The sequence below is a fragment of the Suncus etruscus genome, chromosome 5 (assembly GCF_024139225.1).
Source record: "Suncus etruscus isolate mSunEtr1 chromosome 5, mSunEtr1.pri.cur, whole genome shotgun sequence".
Classification (NCBI taxonomy): Eukaryota; Metazoa; Chordata; class Mammalia; order Eulipotyphla; family Soricidae; genus Suncus; species Suncus etruscus.
The window spans coordinates 791,526-815,724 of NC_064852.1; the positions used below are offsets into that span (position 1 = coordinate 791,526).

At 55.5% G+C, this 24,199-nt stretch overlaps 1 protein-coding gene across 1 annotated transcript in view; it reads left to right on the plus strand.

Annotated features, from left to right (window-relative positions):
• The window catches only part of TTLL11 (tubulin tyrosine ligase like 11), a 235,151-nt gene that overhangs the window by 89,143 nt on the left and 121,809 nt on the right, over positions 1-24,199 (plus strand). The window contains exons 5-6 of the mRNA XM_049773069.1: positions 5,240-5,335; positions 6,943-7,058. Coding sequence (XP_049629026.1) covers positions 5,240-5,335; positions 6,943-7,058 — 212 coding nt within the window. The remainder of the gene's footprint in view (positions 1-5,239; positions 5,336-6,942; positions 7,059-24,199) is intronic.

Below are 24,199 nucleotides of genomic sequence, written 5' to 3' on the forward strand. Positions count from 1 at the left end.
AAATGTGTTTAACCAGCTGTGGACCGGCGTATTATAAATCTGCTTCGGCCTCGCAGGCTGGTTGTTCCCAGCCGCTGTCTCCTGATGGCATCTCTCATTGCAATGTTTGCTTTAGAATAATGTTTTTCTTGTTTCCCTCATCTAAAAACTATGTGCATCTTATGGTTGGGTGCAGCTTACAGAGCGAAAAGTACTGTAATTGAAAAATTGGCGCTGGAGTGGTGGGGAGATGGGCCAGTGCTCAGGGGTTACTCCTGGCTCTGCACTCGGGAATCACTTCTGGTGGTGCTTAGGGGTCTATATGAGATGCCAGGATGGAACCCGGGTCCACCAGGTCCAAGGCAAGCACCTTTCTTACTGTGCTCTCCCTTGGGCTCTCTCAGTCATTCTTTCCTCTGATCGTGGCTTAAAAGGGTTTCTTAGCGTGCCTCTGCCTTTGTCTGGCAGTGAGCTTGCAGGCTCCTTGTGCCTGTCTCTCCACACACACATGCAGGGCTGTTGGTCAGCTCACAGGTGACCAAGATCACGAGGAGCTTGGCACGCAGTCCTGTGCTGGGCTGAAGGGACAAGCGGATTCCCTCTCCTCTCACCTGCTGTGCCCGGGAACCCCTTTTCATCATGGCCGCAGTGACTGCTGCTGGCATCTTCCCTGGAGTCCGCCGCCCTTGGCTCCCACCTATGCCCTGCCTCCCAGGCTTCACTCCCCCTCACCCCATCTCCTCATGTCCGTCTTCCTGAGAACAGCAGCGTGGCCTCCCCTCAGAGGGTCTGCCCGCCCAGGGACGACAAGCATCCAGCTCCTTTCTCAAAAACACCCTCTCCCTTGGGGCCGGAAAGATAGCACAGTGATAGGGCACTTGCCTGGCATATGGCCGACCCAGAAGGACCCGGTTTGACCCCCAGCATCCCATATGGTCCCCCAGCCTGCTAGGGGTGATTTCTGAGAGAGCCAGGAGTAACCCCTAAGCGAAGCTGGGCATGGCCCAGAAACCAATCGATCAATCAAGTTCTTAGAAAAAAAAAAAGAACATCCTCTCCCACTGCCACGGCCAAGCCCTCACCCGCCCCACTGTCCTTCCCCCTTCATTGACTTGGGGTGTCATCTCTTAAGACCTCCCACACGTCTCAGGCATGCTTCTCCTCTTACACCCCACCCCTCTTTTTCATCTTGTTTGTTTTGGGAACCACACCCAGCGGTGCTCAGGGGGTCCCTGGCTCTGCCTCAGGGATGGATCACTTGTAGCAAGGGTTAGGCAGCCATGTGACATGCTGGGGATGGAACCTGGGTCAGTCCCGTGTGAGCTGCTGCTTGCACCAGCTTCAAGCATGAGGTCGATCGTTTGACCCCTGCATCATCCCATTTTGCTGAGTATAATCCTCCATGCTGCATTTACTCGAGTCTGGAAGTACAATAAATATGTAATTGCCAAACATTATAGCAACAATGAAAACATTGAAGGAAAGATAAATTAAAGTGCACAGATTTGTAGTACAAAAAGTTATAAGTTTAAAAATCTGTCTGAAACTATCAATACTTTTTGTTTGTTTGTTTGTTTTGTTTGGATGTGACATTCAGTGGTACCAAGGTTCCTCCTTGCTCTGCGATCAGGAATCGCTCCTGGCAGTGCTTGGGGGACCCTATGGGATGCGAGGTTGCCAGCTTGCATGTGTTATCTGCCTCTCCAGCTCCTCTTTTCTTCTCGTTCCTTTGGCCTCCTGCATCTTGTGCATTACTAAACGGCCCCTAGGATGGATGCTGGACACATTTTCATGGTTCTCAGATGCTCTGTATTTGTTTTTATTTAATTAATTAAAATGATTTTAATTGGATCGCTGTGAGATACAGAACTGAAAATTTGTTCCTGATTGAATTTCAGTCAATGTCCAACACCCATTCGATCACCACTACATATTTACTGCCACCAATGTCTCCAGTTCCCTCCCACCCACTTTCCACTGCCATAGGCTGGCAGTTTATTTTTTTAGTTTTTGGGGAGGGGGAACACACCCAGTGACACTCAGGAATTACTCCTGGCTCTGCGTTCAGAAATTGCTCCTGGCAGGCTCTGGGGACCATATGGGACGCTGGGGATTGAACCCACGTTTGTACTGGGCAGCAAGACAAACACCCTACCACTGTGCTATCACTCCGGAAGGCAATCTCTCTTTCTCTCCCTTCTCCTCTCTTCTCCTCTCCCTCCTCTCCTCTCTCTTTCTCCTCTTTATCTTCTCTCTATCTACCTCCTTTCCTCTCTTCTCTTCTCCTCTCTCTCCCTCCTCTTCTCTCTCCCTCCTCTTCTCTCTCCCTTCTCTCTCCTCTCTCTTCTCTCTCCTCCCTCTCTTCTCTCTCCTCCCTTCCTCCTCTCCTTTCTCTTTCATCTCTCTCTCTCCCTCCCTCTCCCTCTCCCTCTCCCTCTCCCCCTCCCCCTCCCTCTCCCTCTCCCTTTCTGGTAGTGTGGGAGCCTTGCACCCCTCCAGGGCAAGTGGCACAGGAACCGAGCCTGCAGCCCCACCTTGGCTTGTCACCACCCAGCCTGGCCTCTCTCTCGATGCTTCCCTGACCCTCTCTGAGCGCCACTCCTAACCCTCTCCCAACGTGGGTCTGCCAGACAGACCACTTCTTGCTGGGACAGACGCAGGCTCTGTGTTCCTGCCGTGCTGTGGACGCTCACCTGTCTGTCTTCTGAGATCCAGGGCCTCGGATCAGTTCGAATGTCATCGATCAGCTCAAATGTCATCGTCTCTGCAAAGCCTTCCTTGACCACTTCTAGCTGATAAGCTCCTTTAGGGGTGAGAGGAGCCCCCAAACAATCCTCAGGGCACCTGGAGGTCTCCCCTTGGTATGCCCAGTCCGCTGAGCCAGCTGTTCAGTGCTCAGGCCAAGCTGTGCAGGAGGTGACCAGGGCCCAGCCTTTGACCTTCGACCCGTGAGCATGGAAGGTCTGTGATTCTGACCCCATAGCTGTTCCCTTGGCCCATCCTTTCTGCCTGTGAACTCCTGCAATGCACCCACAGACAAGATGTGAGCTGGGGCTGGAGGCCTCCGCCAGAGTTTGCAGTGCAGAGACAGAGCCCGTCTTTCCCCAGCTTGTTTGGGAGAACTTCTAGAGCCTGGGGTCCAAGGCCAGCAACCTCGGATCTCACCTGCCCTAGGGGACCCCTCCAGGAGGCAGTGTGTGATGTGGAACTGGTGGCGGATTCTGTGGTGGTAGGGAGCAGAGAATCCTGTGTGTGTATTTCGTGGCAGGGGACACACACACCTGGTGCTGCTCAGAGCCTTCCTGGCTCTGTGCTCAGGTGACCCCTGGCTTTGCCGTATGAGGTGCCGGGCCACATGATTACCTGCACGTTCTCTCTGGCTCCTGTGATGGAATCTGAACAAGCGTGGCTGCCCACCGCCCAGCTGAGGGGCGTTGTGCATCCCCCTTTTCCAAGTATAGGTTTCAGGTCCTCACAAAGTGGAAAAAATGCTAGATTTAGTAGCCATCATTGTTACTTTCATTTTCTTGGTTTTGAACCATACCTGCAGTGCTGGGGGAGTCACGGTGTACTGGGGAGCAAGCCTGGCCAGAGAAGATGGGCTCAGTGCATTTGCTAAATCGCTGGCCTTGGAGCAATTTGCTAGTTTTTGGGTCACACCTGACAGTGCTCAGGGATTACTCCTGGCTCAGGAATCATCACTCAGGAATTATCCCAGCAGTGCTTGGGAGACCATATGTGCTGCTGAGAATCAAACCAAGTTTGGACCATGCAAGGTCCAGCACACACACACACACACACACACACACACACACACACACACACACACACAAGCTATTTTTAAAGGTGACGTCTCTGTCTCAAGGGACCTCCAACATATCAAATGGGTAAATCTTGATCTGATCTGGCTGCTCCGGTGTTTCCCAAAACAAGAACCCCATTTTGAAAAACATTGGAGCTAGTCAATACCTGCTTTGCTGCCAGCTCAAGCATTCTGGAACTTTTTATTTTTTGGACAAACTCAATCAGTGCCACACATCTCACAAAACTATGAGAAGGAAACCTTTCCTCTGTCTGTCTTTGGATTTGTGAGACAAACACAATTAAACTCATTTCCATTACGTGCCTTCCGTTGAAAAGGAACTGGTCTTGAACGAACTCTAAGAAACAGTCCTCCAGCCTCCGACTTACTGTTGGGATAAGGCTGCTGTGAACAGTTTTCCCTGAAAAAAGATTGGTGCCCCTTCTGCCTCTCTCCTAGGAAGACAATCCTGCCTGCTCTCTCTCCCTTCAGTCTCCCAGTCATGTATTCAAGTGCCTGAAACTTGTTGCTACCATATCACCTTCAGGAACACAGTGAGGGAATTCCCGGGAATCTCTTGACTGAATCCTGTCAGGACCTGCTTGCTCAGTGACCAGGGGGCCTTGTCTAGGGCTTAACATCTCACACTGTGGGTCTTGATCCTCTGTGGGGTGATGTAACTAAAAGCGAGGATTGTGAAAATGCTGTCTTAAAAGGGGCCTGAGAGAGCCAGAGCGATTGTACAAAGTTGTTGGCCTTTCTTTCCCAGATTCTGTTTCTGTCAGATGGCGAGTGGTTCTGCGGGGAGGTGATCCTGTGAGGGTAGGGAGAGCTGGTGTGTTGGACAGTGGCATGCGATGTCTGAGAAAGATTCCCCTTCTCCTCAGCTGAGGAAGTTTGTCGGGATCCCTTTGGGGAACTGGCGTTCCAGGATCTCCCGTCCTCTGAGCTCTTCTCTGGAAAGTTCTGGAAGGCTCAGGCTTTCACGTGAGGTCAGGGCAAGTAGAGGCCTTTAGGAAGGCACCGTAACTTCGAGGTTAGAGAAAGCCGTAGATCTTCATGGATCCTCAGAGCTCTGGCTAAGAAAGAAGCATCTTTACAAAAGAAAGCAGGAGAAAAGGAATGAATGAATGCGTGACTTACTCGTATTTAAGTACCCGGGGCAGAAGGTGGAAGCCATCTCTGACCACACTTCAGATGAACAGGTTTCCAGAATATTCTCTCCATTGTCCACTTGGCTTGCAGTGCGTGCGTGCGTGTGTGTGCGCGCGCGTGCGTGTGTGTGTGCGCGCGCGTGCGTGTGTGTGTGCGCGCGCGTGCATGCGTGTGTGTGTGTGTGTGTGTGTGTGTGTGTGTGTGTGCATGCATGTGTGTGTTTTCTCAGGTCCTGAAAATAAAAACAAAAAAAGAAGGAATTGTAGCTGCAGGACCACTCTGAACATGCACTTTATTTCACAGATTTTGGGATTTGACATCCTCCTCATGAAGAACTTGAAGCCCATCCTGCTGGAAGTGAATGCAAACCCCAGCATGAGAATTGAACATGAGCAGGAGGTGAGTGCCAGGAGCCCCTCGCGAGGTCAGGGAGCCACCCCCACCCTGGGGGATGTTCTCATCTCTGTCGGGGTCCACGGAGCCGCGCCTTGTGCCCCAGCACCTGTTTTGCACGGTAGCCCTTGGCTCCGACTATTAATAGCTGACCTCTCTGACCATCGGAGATTTTCCCAGCATGCCTCTCTCTGTGCCTGGTCCTGCAAACCTGGGAGCGGCTGAGCCTTTCCATCAGTTTTGATGTGAACTAATTGGTCAGCCTCGGGAGACGGACTAATTGAAATTCTATGAAAATGATTTATTCACGACAGGCTGGAGTCACCAAGATAAATAGTATGGTTTGACTGGGTTCTATTTTTCTCCACATACCCCCCTCCCACCAAATCCCCTTAGTAAAAATGCACTATTCAGACCTGGAAGAAAGCACACCAAATGGTCCTGCTGAGTTTGGGTGGGAGGATTATGTGGATTTAATTTGATTTTTGTTTTGTTTTGGCCACACCTGGTGATGCTTAGGGGTTACTCCTGGCTCTACACTCAGGAATTACTCTTGGCAGTACTTGGGGGACCCTACGAAATGCAGGGGATTGAACCCAGATAAGCCACATGCAAGGCAAGCCTCCACCCCCCTCTGTACTTTTGCTCTTAATTCTAGATTTAATTTCCTTAATATTCCTCTAATTTCACATTCTCCATGAAGAATAGTTATAATTTGAATCACCAGAAGACTGCTATTTGCTTCCTTCTAATGTCCTTCCTTCCTTTCTTCCTTCCTTCTAATGTCCTTCCTTCCTTCCTTCTAATGTCCTTCCTTCCTTCCTTCCTTCCTTCTAATGTCCTTCCTTCCTTCCTTCCTTCCTTCCTTCCTTCCTTCCTTCCTTCCTTCCTTCCTTCCTTCCTTCCTTCCTTCCTTCCTTCCTTCCTTCCTTCCTTCCTTCCTTCCTCCCTCCCTCCCTCCCTCCCTCCCTCCCTCCCTTCGCTTTTGGGCCACACCTGGCATTGCTCAGGGGTTGCTCCTGGCTCTGCATTCAGAAATCACTCCTGCCAGGCTTCAGGGACCATATGGCACAGTTGCGTGTAAGGCAAACGCCCTACCCAGTTGCTCTGGCCCCTAATGTTTCTTTCTTTAATGTAGAAATAAAAGGACTTTTATAATTCTTATTTTATCTGGGACCACACCTAGCTGTGTTCAGAACTTACTCCAGGTTCTGTACTCAGGAATCACATCTGGCAGTGCTAGTAGACCAGATAACGCTGAAGGTGATACACAGGGAGACTTTTAAAACTTCTCTTAGGGGCTGGAGAGAGAGTGCAGGGGTTAAGGCACTTGCCTTGCACACGGCAGACCCGTGTTCAGTTCCCGACTCCACATATAATCCAGTGCCCCCTGGAGTGATCCCTGAACACAGAGCCAGGACTAAACCCACAGCACCTCTAGGTGGGGCCCACCACAAACAATAAAGCACATAATGATAAATTCTCTTCTGTAGAGCCACATAAGCAAAATCTAACCATTTAATCACTGTCGTCAGACGGAGGGAGAGGGGGTTGCTCAGAACCTCTGGGCCCAATCCCTCTTCACCCTGACGAGGCATCTTCACCCCTTCAAGCTTTCCCCAGGCGTCTTTGAAATTGTGCCCAGCCTCGTGGACGAGGAGGTGAAGGTGGCCGTGATCAGAGACACGCTGCGCCTCATGGACCCGCTGAAGCACAGAAGGGAGAGCCTGTAAGTCCAGTTGCACTTTTCATTTCTGTGGACTCTCTCCCAGGCCTGGAGCTGGGGAAGCACCCAGCCCTGGTAACACCAAGAGGTTCCCCCATCAAACACATAAGTCTTGGTGTCGCCCACCTGGTACCCCCCACCTCCGGGGCTGTACCCACAGATCTGCTGTGATGTTGAGATCATGAATTTCTTTTCCTTTTTCTTTTTTTGGTTTTTGGGCCACACCCGGCAGTGCTCAGGGGTTACTCCTGGCTGTCTGCTCAGAAATAGCGCCTGGCAGGCACGGGGGACCATATGGGACACTGGGATTCGAACCAACCACCTTAGGTCGGCTAAGTTGGATCGGCTGCTTGCAAGGCAAACGCCGCTGTGCTATCTCTCCGGGCCCAGATCATGAATTTCTATTTGGATCCAGAAAAAAAAAAATCCCAGGGACCTGGGTCTCCTCTTGTGTGTAGTAGCATCATGCTGGGGAGTGGAGGGGGGTGGTGTAGTCCTTCCTTCACCCTTCACCATGGCATCACCTCTGAATTCAGTGCCGTTTTGCTTGAGTGTGTGTATTGGAGGTGAGTCTTGTTTTTAATTTAGCCTTTATTTATTTTAATTATGTATTTGTTTGTTTTGGTTTTGGGGCCACACCCAGCGACGCTCAGGGGTTACTCCTGGCTCTGTGCTCAGACGTCGCTCCTGGCAGGCTCGAGGGACCTTATGGGGTGCCGAGGATAGAACCTGGGTCTGTCTGAGTCAGCTGCGTGCAAGGCAAACACCCTACTGCTGTGCTATCACTCTGGCCCCTCATTCAGTCTTTAAACCAAATTCCCAAGTCTCACCATGTGAGACAAAGCAGGGAAGAAATCATCTGAGGCAGAAAAATAATTAAAAATCAAACCGCTCCGGGCCTTTCAAACAGTGCTCTATGGACCTGGGATTATCAGCTGCACCTGGCTAGTAAGGGGCTTGCAGATCCGCTTCCAGGTTGAAGGGGACACTGACTTTGCTGAGCATCTACTATGGCCTCTCCTAGACCAAGTCATGGTAACGCTTCTTGACTTTGGGGCAGACCTGTCCCCGTCTTCAGTCTGAGACTTGCACCTGCCAAGTTGGAATGCTGATTTCTGTACTGTGTGTGCCCATGTGAGGCCAGACCGCTGCCCTGTCAGGAGGAGTGTTTATCCCATTTTGAAGCCAGGCACTGGGGTGGTTGATCGGTCCAGGTTTGGCTAAAGAAACGGCTCATGTGCTGTGGTGGGTACGGACCCATCCCAGCCATGCCAAGCTGAGGCTTCCATAGAAGACTGATCCTCAGGTGCGAGTTCTGGCCTGCTGAGCCCCAGAGCAGCTCAGGTGCCTCCAGATGTCCGCACACTAATGTCGTCACCGCTGCTTTTATAGCAATCTACCCGGAGCGCAGCCACCAGCTCAGGGCAGTTGGCTTCTTTGGGGTGTGACACGGAACACACTCTGACCATCTGCTCAGGCCTATCTATTTATCTCTTGTGGAGGCTCTGCAGGGAGGTCTGGGAGCTCTCCCTCCCATGGTGGCCTGCCAGCACAGAGTTAGGGAGAGACCCTGGAGATAGGAGCCTTCTGACTTCTTTGGGGATCCAGTCATTTGGGGGATCCAGTGCAAAGTCATCTGAGCAGGTGTAAGCTCTGTCTCCAAAACCAGAAAGCCATGCAGATGCTCCACTGCCTTTTCTTGAGAAACAGTGTCAAAAACACTCCCCCACCTTTTTTTCTTCTTCTTCTTTCTATCTACCGGATGTCCTGTCTAATCCGCTTGAGCTGGAGATGTAAAATTGAATAGAGCCAGGGCCTAAGCCCTTTGGGAAGGATGAGGAAAGGCGTTTTACAACTTATCAACCCACACCAAGTCCTAAGGAACAACAGCTCGTTTTTAATTAAACCAGCATTGACTTTCTCTCTTTCTTTTTTTAATGGATAACCAGGAACAGTTAGAACTTCAAGAACCTGACTGAAATTTTAATATAAAAACCTTTCACCTCACCCTTTTTTTACCTACAAGGAAAGGGTGTGTGTTAATAGCTAAATGTCATTTCCTGATATTTCCTCCTAATTTCATGCTTAATTTATATATATATATATATATATTTTTTGGACCTGGCAATGATGGTCCAGGAAATCACCTCATAACCTGTAAAGGCATATAGAAAAGGTTGCCATTATCATTTTGCTTCATTAAAAAAAAAGGTGTGTGTGTTTTTTTTTAGAGGGATTGTCTCCAGAGCTGCAGTGGTAGGGGTTGCTGGGTATATAAGGTCACTGGGTCCCAGGGTGCAGTCTTAATAGAAAGGGCTTGGAATAGGGCCTGGCTTTCTCCAGGGATGCTAACGGTGGCGTCTTCGGTGCCAGAGATCGAACTCGGAGCCTTGTGCTTGCAAGGCAGGTTCCCTAGCACTTGAGCTACGTACTCAACCCTTTCTATAACCTTGTGACACAGAGGAAAAGGATCATACAATCTTCAACTCTCTCGCTTAGCAGGGCCCCGAGCACCTCAGAAACCCTTGTGTGGGCCACAGAAAGTGGGCTGGCTCCTTTGTGTGCCGATCTGAGACCACTTGTTGCCAACTACAGAGAGAGAATGATGCTGCAACCTCCCTTTCCAGCAGGAGCCAGAGTGTCTCTCGTGGTGCCCAGGATCTATCTGCCTTGGGTCTTCAAAGCAAACAGTAACCTTACTTTTATTTTATCACCAAATACCAGCTACTAAGGTCCGGGGGCACCTGGTTGGGCGACTACTGCTCAGCGAGACTGCCAGGGCTCTCCCCTAAGGACAAAGCAGGGACAAAACCTGAGCACCACACCTCCCGTGTGTGCAGCGGACAAAACCTGAGCACCACACCTCCCGTGTGTGCAGCGGACAAAACCTGAGCACCACACCTCCCGTGTGTGCAGCGGACAAAACCTGAGCACCACACCTCCCGTGTGTGCAGCGGACAAAACCTGAGCACCACACCTCCCGTGTGTGCAGCGGACAAAACCTGAGCACCACACCTCCCGTGTGTGCAGCGGACAAAACCTGAGCACCACACCTCCCGTGTGGTGCAGCGGACAAAACCTGAGCACCACACCTCCCGTGTGTGCAGCGGACAAAACCTGAGCACCACACCTCACGTGTGTGCAGCGGACAAAACCTGAGCACCACACCTCCCGTGTGTGCAGCGGACAAAACCTGAGCACCACACCTCCCTGTGTGCAGCGGGACAAAAACTGAGCACCACACCTCCCGTTGTGCAGCGGGACAAAACCTGAGCACCACACCTCCCGGTGTGTGCAGCGGACAAAACCTGAGCACCACACCTCCCGTGTGTGCAGCGGACCAAAACCTGAGCACCACACCTCCCGTGTGTGCAGCGGACAAAACCTGAGCACCACACCTCCCGTGTGTGCAGCGGACAAAACCTGAGCACCACACCTCCCGTGTGTGCAGCGGACAAAACCTGAGCACTCCAGACCTCCCGTGTGTGCAGCGGACAAAACCTGAGCACCACACCTCCCGTGTGTGCAGCGGACAAAACCTGAGCACCACACCTCCCGTGTGTGGCAGTCGGACAAAACCTGGAGCACCACACCTCCCGTGTGTGCAGCGGACAAAACCTGAGCACCACACCTCCCGTTTGTGCAGCGGACAAACCTGAGCACCACACCTCCCGTGTGTGCAGCGGACAAAAACCTGAGCACCACACCTCCCGTGTGTGCAGCGGGACAAAACCTGAGCACCACACCTCCCGTGTGTGCAGCGGACAAAACCTGAGCACCACACCTCCCGTGTGTGCAGCGGACAAAACCTGAGCACCACACCTCCCGTGTGGTGCAGCGGACAAAACCTGAGCACCACACCTCCCGTGTGTGCAGCGGACAAAACCTGAGCACCACACTCCCGTGTGTGCAGCGGACAAAACCTGAGCACCACACCTCCCGTGTGTGCAGCGGACAAAACTGAGCACCACAACCTCCCGTGTGTGCAGCGGACAAAAACCTGAGCACCACACCTCCCGTGTGTGCAGCGGGACAAAACCTGAGCACCACACCTCCGTGTGGTGCAGCGGACAAAACCTGAGCACCACACCTCCAGTGTGTGCAGCGGACAAAACCTGAGCAACCACACCTCCCGTGTGTGCAGCGGACAAAACCTGAGCACCACACCTCCCGTGTGTGCAGCGGACAAAACCTGAGCACCACACCTCCCGTGTGTGCAGCGGACAAAACCTGAGCACCACACCTCCCGTGTGTGCAGCGGACAAAACCTGAGCACCACACCTCCCGTGTGTGCAGCGGACAAAACCTGAGCACCACACCTCCCGTGTGTGCAGCGGACAAAACCTGAGCACCACACCTCCCGTGTGTGCAGCGGACAAAACCTGAGCACCACACCTCCCGTGTGTGCAGCGGACAAAACCTGAGCACCACACCTCCCGTGTGTGCAGCGGACAAAACCTGAGCACCACACCTCCCGTGTGTGCAGCGGACAAAACCTGAGCACCACACCTCCCGTGTGTGCAGCGGACAAAACCTGAGCACCACACCTCCCGTGTGTGCAGCGGACAAAACCTGAGCACCACACCTCCCGTGTGTGCAGCGGACAAAACCTGAGCACCACACCTCCCGTGTGTGCAGCGGACAAAACCTGAGCACCACACCTCCCGTGTGTGCAGCGGACAAAACCTGAGCACCACACCTCCCGTGTGTGCAGCGGACAAAACCTGAGCACCACACCTCCCGTGTGTGCAGCGGACAAAACCTGAGCACCACACCTCCCGTGTGTGCAGCGGACAAAACCTGAGCACCACACCTCCCGTGTGTGCAGCGGACAAAACCTGAGCACCACACCTCCGTGTGTGCAGCGGACAAAACCTGAGCACCACACCTCCCGTGTGTGCAGCGGACAAAACCTGAGCACCACACCTCCCGTGTGTGCAGCGGACAAAACCTGAGCACCACACCTCCCGTGTGTGCAGCGGACAAAACCTGAGCACCACACCTCCCGTGTGTGCAGCGGACAAAACCTGAGCACCACACCTCCCGTGTGTGCAGCGGACAAAACCTGAGCACCACACCTCCCGTGTGTGCAGCGGACAAAACCTGAGCACCACACCTCCCGTGTGTGCAGCGGACAAAACCTGAGCACCACACCTCCCGTGTGTGCAGCGGACAAAACCTGAGCACCACACCTCCCGTGTGTGCAGCGGACAAAACCTGAGCACCACACCTCCCGTGTGTGCAGCGGACAAAACCTGAGCACCACACCTCCCGTGTGTGCAGCGGACAAAACCTGAGCACCACACCTCCCGTGTGTGCAGCGGACAAAACCTGAGCACCACACCTCCCGTGTGTGCAGCGGACAAAACCTGAGCACCACACCTCCCGTGTGTGCAGCGGACAAAACCTGAGCACCACACCTCCCGTGTGTGCAGCGGACAAAACCTGAGCACCACACCTCCCGTGTGTGCAGCGGACAAAACCTGAGCACCACACCTCCCGTGTGTGCAGCGGACAAAACCTGAGCACCACACCTCCCGTGTGTGCAGCGGACAAAACCTGAGCACCACACCTCCCGTGTGTGCAGCGGACAAAACCTGAGCACCACACCTCCCGTGTGTGCAGCGGACAAAACCTGAGCACCACACCTCCCGTGTGTGCAGCGGACAAAACCTGAGCACCACACCTCCCGTGTGTGCAGCGGACAAAACCTGAGCACCACACCTCCCGTGTGTGCAGCGGACAAAACCTGAGCACCACACCTCCCGTGTGTGCAGCGGACAAAACCTGAGCACCACACCTCCCGTGTGTGCAGCGGACAAAACCTGAGCACCACACCTCCCGTGTGTGCAGCGGACAAAACCTGAGCACCACACCTCCCGTGTGTGCAGCGGACAAAACCTGAGCACCACACCTCCCGTGTGTGCAGCGGACAAAACCTGAGCACCACACCTCCCGTGTGTGCAGCGGACAAAACCTGAGCACCACACCTCCCGTGTGTGCAGCGGACAAAACCTGAGCACCACACCTCCCGTGTGTGCAGCGGACAAAACCAGAGCACCACACCTCCCGTGTGTGCAGCGGACAAAACCTGAGCACCACACCTCCCGTGTGTGCAGCGGACAAAACCTGAGCACCACACCTCCCGTGTGTGCAGCGGACAAAACCTGAGCACCACACCTCCCGTGTGTGCAGCGGACAAAACCTGAGCACCACACCTCCCGTGTGTGCAGCGGACAAAAACCCCTGAGCACCACACCTCCCGTGTGTGCAGCGGACAAAACCTGAGCACCACACCTCCCGTGTGTGCAGCGGACAAAACCTGAGCACCACACCTCCCGTGTGTGCAGCGGACAAAACCTGAGCACCACACCTCCCGTGTGTGCAGCGGACAAAACCTGAGCACCACACCTCCCGTGTGTGCAGCGGACAAAACCTGAGCACCACACCTCCCGTGTGTGCAGCGGACAAAACCTGAGCACCACACCTCCCGTGTGTGCAGCGGACAAAACCTGAGCACCACACCTCCCGTGTGTGCAGCGGACAAAACCTGAGCACCACACCTCCCGTGTGTGCAGCGGACAAAACCTGAGCACCACACCTCCCGTGTGTGCAGCGGACAAAACCTGAGCACCACACCTCCCGTGTGTGCAGCGGACAAAACCTGAGCACCACACCTCCCGTGTGTGCAGCGGACAAAACCTGAGCACCACACCTCCCGTGTGTGCAGCGGACAAAACCTGAGCACCACACCTCCCGTGTGTGCAGCGGACAAAACCTGAGCACCACACCTCCCGTGTGTGCAGCGGACAGCGGCACCACACTCCCGTGTGTGCAGCGGACAAAACCTGAGCACCACACCTCCCGTGTGTGCAGCGGACAAAACCTGAGCACCACACCTCCCGTGTGTGCAGCGGACAAAACCTGAGCACCACACCTCCCGTGTGTGCAGCGGACAAAACCTGAGCACCACACCTCCCGTGTGTGCAGCGGACAAAACCTGAGCACCACACCTCCCGTGTGTGCAGCGGACAAAACCTGAGCACCACACCTCCCGTGTGTGCAGCGGACAAAACCTGAGCACCACACCTCCCGTGTGTGCAGCGGACAAAACCTGAGCACCACACCTCCCGTGTGTGCAGCGGACAAAACCTGAGCACCACACCTCCCGTGTGTGCAGCGGACAAAACCTGAGCACCACACCTCCCGTGTGTGCAGCGGACAAAACCTGAGCACCACACCTCCCGTGTGTGCAGCGGACAAAACCTGAGCACCACACCTCCCGTGTGTGCAGCGGACAAAACCTGAGCACCACACCTCCCGTGTGTGCAGCGGACAAAACCTGAGCACCACACCTCCCGTGTGTGCAGCGGACAAAAACCTGAGCACCACACCTCCCGTGTGTGCAGCGGACAAAACCTGAGCACCACACCTCCCGTGTGTGCAGCGGACAAAACCTGAGCACCACACCTCCCGTGTGTGCAGCGGACAAAACCTGAGCACCACACCTCCCGTGTGTGCAGCGGACAAAACCTGAGCACCACACCTCCCGTGTGTGCAGCGGACAAAACCTGAGCACCACACCTCCCGTGTGTGCAGCGGACAAAACCTGAGCACCACACCTCCCGTGTGTGCAGCGGACAAAACCTGAGCACCACACCTCCCGTGTGTGCAGCGGACAAAACCTGAGCACCACACCTCCCGTGTGTGCAGCGGACAAAACCTGAGCACCACACCTCCCGTGTGTGCAGCGGACAAAACCTGAGCACCACACCTCCCGTGTGTGCAGCGGACAAAACCTGAGCACCACACCTCCCGTGTGTGCAGCGGACAAAACCTGAGCACCACACCTCCCGTGTGTGCAGCGGACAAAACCTGAGCACCACACCTCCCGTGTGTGCAGCGGACAAAACCTGAGCACCACACCTCCCGTGTGTGCAGCGGACAAAACCTGAGCACCACACCTCCCGTGTGTGCAGCGGACAAAACCTGAGCACCACACCTCCCGTGTGTGCAGCGGACAAAACCTGAGCACCACACCTCCCGTGTGTGCAGCGGACAAAACCTGAGCACCACACCTCCCGTGTGTGCAGCGGACAAAACCTGAGCACCACACCTCCCGTGTGTGCAGCGGACAAAACCTGAGCACCACACCTCCCGTGTGTGCAGCGGACAAAACCTGAGCACCACACCTCCCGTGTGTGCAGCGGACAAAACCTGAGCACCACACCTCCCGTGTGTGCAGCGGACAAAACCTGAGCACCACACCTCCCGTGTGTGCAGCGGACAAAACCTGAGCACCACACCTCCCGTGTGTGCAGCGGACAAAACCTGAGCACCACACCTCCCGTGTGTGCAGCGGACAAAACCTGAGCACCACACCTCCCGTGTGTGCAGCGGACAAAACCTGAGCACCACACCTCCCGTGTGTGCAGCGGACAAAACCTGAGCACCACACCTCCCGTGTGTGCAGCGGACAAAACCTGAGCACCACACCTCCCGTGTGTGCAGCGGACAAAACCTGAGCACCACACCTCCCGTGTGTGCAGCGGACAAAACCTGAGCACCACACCTCCCGTGTGTGCAGCGGACAAAACCTGAGCACCACACCTCCCGTGTGTGCAGCGGACAAAAACCTGAGCACCACACCTCCCGTGTGTGCAGCGGACAAAACCTGAGCACCACACCTCCCGTGTGTGCAGCGGACAAAAACCTGAGCACCACACCTCCCGTGTGTGCAGCGGACAAAACCTGAGCACCACACCTCCCGTGTGTGCAGCGGACAAACCCTGAGCACCACACCTCCCGTGTGTGCAGCGGACAAAACCTGAGCACCACACCTCCCGTGTGTGCAGCGGACAAAACCTGAGCACCACACCTCCCGTGTGTGCAGCGGACAAAACCTGAGCACCACACCTCCCGTGGGACAAAACCAGAGCACCACACCTCCCGTGTGTGCAGCGGACAAAACCTGAGCACCACACCTCCCGTGTGTGCAGCGGACAAAACCTGAGCACCACACCTCCCGTGTGTGCAGCGGACAAAACCTGAGCACCACACCTCCCGTGTGTGCAGCGGACAAAACCTGAGCACCACACCTCCCGTGTGTGCAGCGGACAAAACCTGAGCACCACACCTCCCGTGTGTGCAGCGGACAAAACCTGAGCACCACACCTCCCGTGTGTGCAGCGGACAAAACCTGAGCACCACACCTCCCGTGTGTGCAGCGGACAAAACCTGAGCACCACACCTCCCGTGTGTGCAGCGGACAAAACCTGAGCACCACACCTCCCGTGTGTGCAGCGGACAAAACCTGAGCACCACACCTCCCGTGTGTGCAGCGGACAAAACCTGAGCACCACACCTCCCGTGTGTGCAGCGGACAAAACCTGAGCACCACACCTCCCGGGTGTGCAGCGGACAAAACCTGAGCACCACACCTCCCGTGTGTGCAGCGGACAAAACCTGAGCACCACACCTCCCGTGTGTGCAGCGGACAAAACCTGAGCACCACACCTCCCGTGTGTGCAGCGGACAAAACCTGAGCACCACACCTCCCGTGTGTGCAGCGGACAAAACCTGAGCACCACACCTCCCGTGTGTGCAGCGGACAAAACCTGAGCACCACACCTCCCGTGTGTGCAGCGGACAAAACCTGAGCACCACACCTCCCGTGTGTGCAGCGGACAAAACCTGAGCACCACACCTCCCGTGTGTGCAGCGGACAAAACCTGAGCACCACACCTCCCGTGTGTGCAGCGGACAAAACCTGAGCACCACACCTCCCGTGTGTGCAGCGGACAAAACCTGAGCACCACACCTCCCGTGTGTGCAGCGGACAAAACCTGAGCACCACACCTCCCGTGTGTGCAGCGGACAAAACCTGAGCACCACACCTCCCGTGTGTGCAGCGGACAACCCCTGAGCACCACACCTCCCGTGTGTGCAGCGGACAAAACCTGAGCACCACACCTCCCGTGTGTGCAGCGGACAAAACCTGAGCACCACACCTCCCGTGTGTGCAGCGGACAAAACCTGAGCACCACACCTCCCGTGTGTGCAGCGGGACAAAACCTGAGCACCACACCTCCCGTGTGTGCAGCGGACAAAACCTGAGCACCACACCTCCCGTGTGTGCAGCGGACAAAACCTGAGCACCACACCTCCCGTGTGTGCAGCGGACAAAACCTGAGCACCACACCTCCCGTGTGTGCAGCGGACAAACCTGAGCAACCACACCTCCCGTGTGTGCAGCGGACAAAACCTGAGCACCACACCTCCCGTGTGTGCAGCGGACAAAACCTGAGCACCACACCTCCCGTGTGTGCAGCGGACAAAACCTGAGCACCACACCTCCCGTGTGTGCAGCGGACAAAACCTGAGCACCACACCTCCCGTGTGTGCAGCGGACAAAACCTGAGCACCACACCTCCCGTGTGTGCAGCGGACAAAACCTGAGCACCACACCTCCCGTGTGTGCAGCGGACAAAACCTGAGCACCACACCTCCCGTGTGTGCAGCGGACAAAACCTGAGCACCACACCTCCCGTGTGTGCAGCGGACAAAACCTGAGCACCACACCTCCCGTGTGTGCAGCGGACAAAACCTGAGCACCACACCTCCCGTGTGTGCAGCGGACAAAACCTGAGCACCACACCTCCCGTGTGTGCAGCGGACAAAACCTGAGCACCACACCTCCCGTGTGTGCAGCGGACAAAACCTGAGCACCACACCTCCCGTGTGTGCAGCGGACAAAACCTGAGCACCACACCTCCCGTGTGCAGCGGACAAAACCTGAGCACCACACCTCCCGTGTGTGCAGCGGACAAAACCTGAGCACCACACCTCCCGTGTGTGCAGCGGACAAAACCTGAGCACCACACCTCCCGTGTGTGCAGCGGACAAAACCTGAGCACCACACCTCCCGTGTGTGCAGCGGACAAAACCTGAGCACCACACCTCCCGTGTGTGCAGCGGACAAAACCTGAGCACCACACCTCCCGTGTGTGCAGCGGACAAAACCTGAGCACCACACCTCCCGTGTGTGCAGCGGACAAAACCTGAGCACCACACCTCCCGTGTGTGCAGCGGACAAAACCTGAGCACCACACCTCCCGTGTGTGCAGCGGACAAAACCTGAGCACCACACCTCCCGTGTGTGCAGCGGACAAAACCTGAGCACCACACCTCCCGTGTGTGCAGCGGACAAAACCTGAGCACCACACCTCCCGTGTGTGCAGCGGACAAAACCTGAGCACCACACCTCCCGTGTGTGCAGCGGACAAAACCTGAGCACCACACCTCCCGTGTGTGCAGCGGACAAAACCTGAGCACCACACCTCCCGTGTGTGCAGCGGACAAAACCTGAGCACCACACCTCCCGTGTGTGCAGCGGACAAAACCTGAGCACCACACCTCCCGTGTGTGCAGCGGACAAAACCTGAGCACCACACCTCCCGTGTGTGCAGCGGACAAAACCTGAGCACCACACCTCCCGTGTGTGCAGCGGACAAAACCTGAGCACCACACCTCCCGTGTGTGCAGCGGACAAAACCTGAGCACCACACCTCCCGTGTGTGCAGCGGACAAAACCTGAGCACCACACCTCCCGTGTGTGCAGCGGACAAAACCTGAGCACCACACCTCCCGTGTGTGCAGCGGACAAAACCTGAGCACCACACCTCCCGTGTGTGCAGCGGACAAAACCTGAGCACCACACCTCCCGTGTGTGCAGCGGACAAAACCTGAGCACCACACCTCCCGTGTGTGCAGCGGACAAAACCTGAGCACCACACCTCCCGTGTGTGCAGCGGACAAAACCTGAGCACCACACCTCCCGTGTGTGCAGCGGACAAAACCTGAGCACCACACCTCCCGTGTGTGCAGCGGACAAAACCTGAGCACCACACCTCCCGTGTGTGCAGCGGACAAAACCTGAGCACCACACCTCCCGTGTGTGCAGCGGACAAAACCTGAGCACCACACCTCCCGTGTGTGCAGCGGACAAAACCTGAGCACCACACCTCCCGTGTGTGCAGCGGACAAAACCTGAGCACCACACCTCCCGTGTGTGCAGCGGACAAAACCTGAGCACCACACCTCCCGTGTGTGCAGCGGACAAAACCTGAGCACCACACCTCCCGTGTGTGCAGCGGACAAAACCTGAGCACCACACCTCCCGTGTGTGCAGCGGACAAAACCTGAGCACCACACCTCCCGTGTGTGCAGCGGACAAAACCTGAGCACCACACCTCCCGTGTGTGCAGCGGACAAAACCTGAGCACCACACCTCCCGTGTGTGCAGCGGACAAAACCTGAGCACCACACCTCCCGTGTGTGCAGCGGACAAAACCTGAGCACCACACCTCCCGTGTGTGCAGCGGACAAAACCTGAGCACCACACCTCCCGTGTGTGCAGCGGACAAAACCTGAGCACCACACCTCCCGTGTGTGCAGCGGACAAAACCTGAGCACCACACCTCCCGTGTGTGCAGCGGACAAAACCTGAGCACCACACCTCCCGTGTGTGCAGCGGACAAAACCTGAGCACCACACCTCCCGTGTGTGCAGCGGACAAAACCTGAGCACCACACCTCCCGTGTGTGCAGCGGACAAAACCTGAGCACCACACCTCCCGTGTGTGCAGCGGACAAAACCTGAGCACCACACCTCCCGTGTGTGCAGCGGACAAAACCTGAGCACCACACCTCCCGTGTGTGCAGCGGACAAAACCTGAGCACCACACCTCCCGTGTGTGCAGCGGACAAAACCTGAGCACCACACCTCCCGTGTGTGCAGCGGACAAAACCTGAGCACCACACCTCCCGTGTGTGCAGCGGACAAAACCTGAGCACCACACCTCCCGTGTGTGCAGCGGACAAAACCTGAGCACCACACCTCCCGTGTGTGCAGCGGACAAAACCTGAGCACCACACCTCCCGTGTGTGCAGCGGACAAAACCTGAGCACCACACCTCCCGTGTGTGCAGCGGACAAAACCTGAGCACCACACCTCCCGTGTGTGCAGCGGACAAAACCTGAGCACCACACCTCCCGTGTGTGCAGCGGACAAAACCTGAGCACCACACCTCCCGTGTGTGCAGCGGACAAAACCTGAGCACCACACCTCCCGTGTGTGCAGCGGACAAAACCTGAGCACCACACCTCCCGTGTGTGCAGCGGACAAAACCTGAGCACCACACCTCCCGTGTGTGCAGCGGACAAAACCTGAGCACCACACCTCCCGTGTGTGCAGCGGACAAAACCTGAGCACCACACCTCCCGTGTGTGCAGCGGACAAAACCTGAGCACCACACCTCCCGTGTGTGCAGCGGACAAAACCTGAGCACCACACCTCCCGTGTGTGCAGCGGACAAAACCTGAGCACCACACCTCCCGTGTGTGCAGCGGACAAAACCTGAGCACCACACCTCCCGTGTGTGCAGCGGACAAAACCTGAGCACCACACCTCCCGTGTGTGCAGCGGACAAAACCTGAGCACCACACCTCCCGTGTGTGCAGCGGACAAAACCTGAGCACCACACCTCCCGTGTGTGCAGCGGACAAAACCTGAGCACCACACCTCCCGTGTGTGCAGCGGACAAAACCTGAGCACCACACCTCCCGTGTGTGCAGCGGACAAAACCTGAGCACCACACCTCCCGTGTGTGCGGGCACCTGAGCACCACACCTCCCGTGTGTGCAGCGGACAAAACCTGAGCACCACACCTCCCGTGTGTGCAGCGGACAAAACCTGAGCACCACACCTCCCGTGTGTGCAGCGGACAAAACCTGAGCACCACACCTCCCGTGTGTGCAGCGGACAAAACCTGAGCACCACACCTCCCGTGTGTGCAGCGGACAAAACCTGAGCACCACACCTCCCGTGTGTGCAGCGGACAAAACCTGAGCACCACACCTCCCGTGTGTGCAGCGGACACAACCTGAGCACCACACCTCCCGTGTGTGCAGCGGACAAAACCTGAGCACCACACCTCCCGTGTGTGCAGCGGACAAAACCTGAGCACCACACCTCCCGTGTGTGCAGCGGACAAAACCTGAGCACCACACCTCCCGTGTGTGCAGCGGACAAAACCTGAGCACCACACCTCCCGTGTGTGCAGCGGACAAAACCTGAGCACCACACCTCCCGTGTGTGCAGCGGACAAAACCTGAGCACCACACACCTCCCGTGTGTGCAGCGGACAAAACCTGAGCACCACACCTCCCGTGTGTGCAGCGGACAAAACCTGAGCACCACACCTCCCGTGTGTGCAGCGGACAAAACCTGAGCACCACACCTCCCGTGTGTGCAGCGGACAAAACCTGAGCACCACACCTCCCGTGTGTGCAGCGGACAAAACCTGAGCACCACACCTCCCGTGTGTGCAGCGGACAAAACCTGAGCACCACACCTCCCGTGTGTGCAGCGGACAAAACCTGAGCACCACACCTCCCGTGTGTGCAGCGGACAAAACCTGAGCACCACACCTCCCGTGTGTGCAGCGGACAAAACCTGAGCACCACACCTCCCGTGTGTGCAGCGGACAAAACCTGAGCACCACACCTCCCGTGTGTGCAGCGGACAAAACCTGAGCACCACACCTCCCGTGTGTGCAGCGGACAAAACCTGAGCACCACACCTCCCGTGTGTGCAGCGGACAAAACCTGAGCACCACACCTCCCGTGTGTGCAGCGGACAAAAAGGGGGCACCAGGCATCCACGTGAGGGTTTTGCTGGTGGCCAGAGTGGGGGTCACTCAGGGGCAATCGTTGCACGGATACAAGTGGGAGAGATAGGTTGGCTGTGGGTCTGTAGGAAGCACCTGCTGGATGCCTCCCGCAGGAGGAGGCCTGGGTTGCCCAGGCTGAGCAGAGAGGCGAGACCCACTTATGTCATCCGTCAGTGTGGAAAGTGTAGAAGGCTCGAAACCAAAGGGCACAGCTGTCTTCGGAGGGAAAGTAATTTCTGACTGCAGGAGTTTAGAAATGAAGGGGCACAAGGGAGGGTTTGAATAAAGATTTAGATTGTGAGCAGAGTCAGGAACGTGAGAAAGACTTGTTTCCGATACCCCATTCCCCCTAGCCTCATACGGGGATCACAGGGGCTCTCTGGGGCTGAATGAACAACTTCCATCACTCCAAACATTTGCATGGGGGAACTGACTTGCAACTCTGAAGGGGCTGAGGAGATGGAGACAGAGAGAGGGAATGACAAGCTGAGGAACAATGCTTGTTTTTCCTCTGGAGAGCCTGAAGATTTCAAGGGAGCGCAGAAACAACACCTCCCCAGACTGTATCTGTGCCTCTTTTTTTTTTTTTTTTTGCTTTTCCTCCTGGAGAAAAGGCCGAGAAATTTTACCCTAGTCCCCAAAAGGCAAGAAAACGTGTCCTGTTTGCCACTGGAGGCTCCAAAGAGCTGAGGTCATTGGTCCAGAGTAAAGGTGTCGTGCTTTGAGCCACACGTGCCCTGCCATGCTTCAAAAAGTCTCCTGCCCACTGGGTGATAATTGGCAAGCTCACAGCATAGATGGGGACAGACTGGCGACAAATGCTTTTTGTCACCTGTGAGCAGTCAAACCAGATGCCACCTTGCTCCTGGGCGTTTCTGCTTAACGTTAATGGGGATCTGTAGAAATGTTTTTTTTGTTTTTTGTTGTTTTTGGTTTTTGGGCCACACCCGTTTGATGCTCAGGGGCTACTCCTGCCTATCCACTCAGAAATTGCTCCTGGCTTGGGGGGACCATATGGAACGCTGAGGGATCGAACCATGGTTCATCCTACGCTAGCACTTGCACGGCAGACACCTTACCTCTAGCGCCACCTTCCCAGCCCCAGAAATGTTTTTTTTTTTTTTTAGTGGATTTTGTCCAGTGAAGACTATTTCTGAGACTCATGAGGAGGGTGGAATTTCCTGAGCTGATGCAAATCATCTCTGAGACCACGAGACACCTTAAGCACCCTTCACTGCTGTGCACGAAATTTTTTTTTAAGTTTTTAACTTTATGTATTTATTGATTTTTGGATTGGTTGTTGGGCCACACCAAGCAGTGCCCAGGTGTTTACTCCTGGCTCTGCACTCAGAAATCGCCCCTGGCAGGCTGGGGGTCCGTATGGGATGTCGTGAATCGAACTAGGTCCCTCCCGGGTCGCCGCATGCAAGGTGAACGCCCCGTCGCGGTGCCATCTCTCTGGCCCCGTGCATGAGATTTCAAGCGGGGCCTGGCTCACTCTGCGCAGGAGGCTGTGTGACCCTCTGCAGGGTACCAGGACCCAGGGGTTCATTCTGTTGGTCTCAGATAAATCTCTTTCCTCACCTGAGCCTGGTCCTCCCAAGCCAAACCAAACCAATGTGGAAACCATCTGTAGAGCTTTCCCCTGTGGGGCTCAGTGGCTGTGAGAAGCTTTTCCACTTGGGTCCTCCCAAACCGGAGGGCAACAGAAGCTGCTACTGCAGTTTCTGCCTTACAGCTGAGGACATGAGGGGCTGAGTGACAATGTACAGAGCCACTATGGTCCCAGTTGGGAACCGCAGAGGTGCAGAGAGCCAGGCTTTGCTACTGCGGGAGATTGTAAGATACGCAAGAATGTGCCTTGGGTTCTCCTGCTGGCCTTGGGGTACGGGCCTCTAACTCCGGTCATTGGGGTGCTCAGAGTGACCATCTTCTGCAAGGCAACTCTCCAACCGGCCTGGTGGTTGCTTCTTTCTTCTAGAGAATGTTCCCAAGCAGAACAGAGAAAGACATAAAAATAGTCAAGCAGGCCTGAAAGAATAACAGGGACTGGGTCCAAGGGGATTCGGATGCATTTGGGAGTATTAAGAAAAGATGGAACTAAATATTCAAGCCGCAGAGTCAACAACACTGTAATCATGAGACCCAAACATGAACCATCAAACTTAAAAACCAGCCTGCTGTGATGGCAGTCTGGGGCAGTAGAGTGGTGTGGAGGCAGACTCTGGGAACATTGAGGGAGGAAGGTTGACACTGGTGGTGCAATTGGTGCTGGAACACTGTAGGTCTAAAACTCATCAATGAATATCTTTGTAAATCACAAATACTTAAAAAAAAAATTTTTTTTTTAAATTGACAAGCATTAGAACTGACAGGCCAAACCCGGGAGAACCAGAGAAGCCAAGGGGGAGAG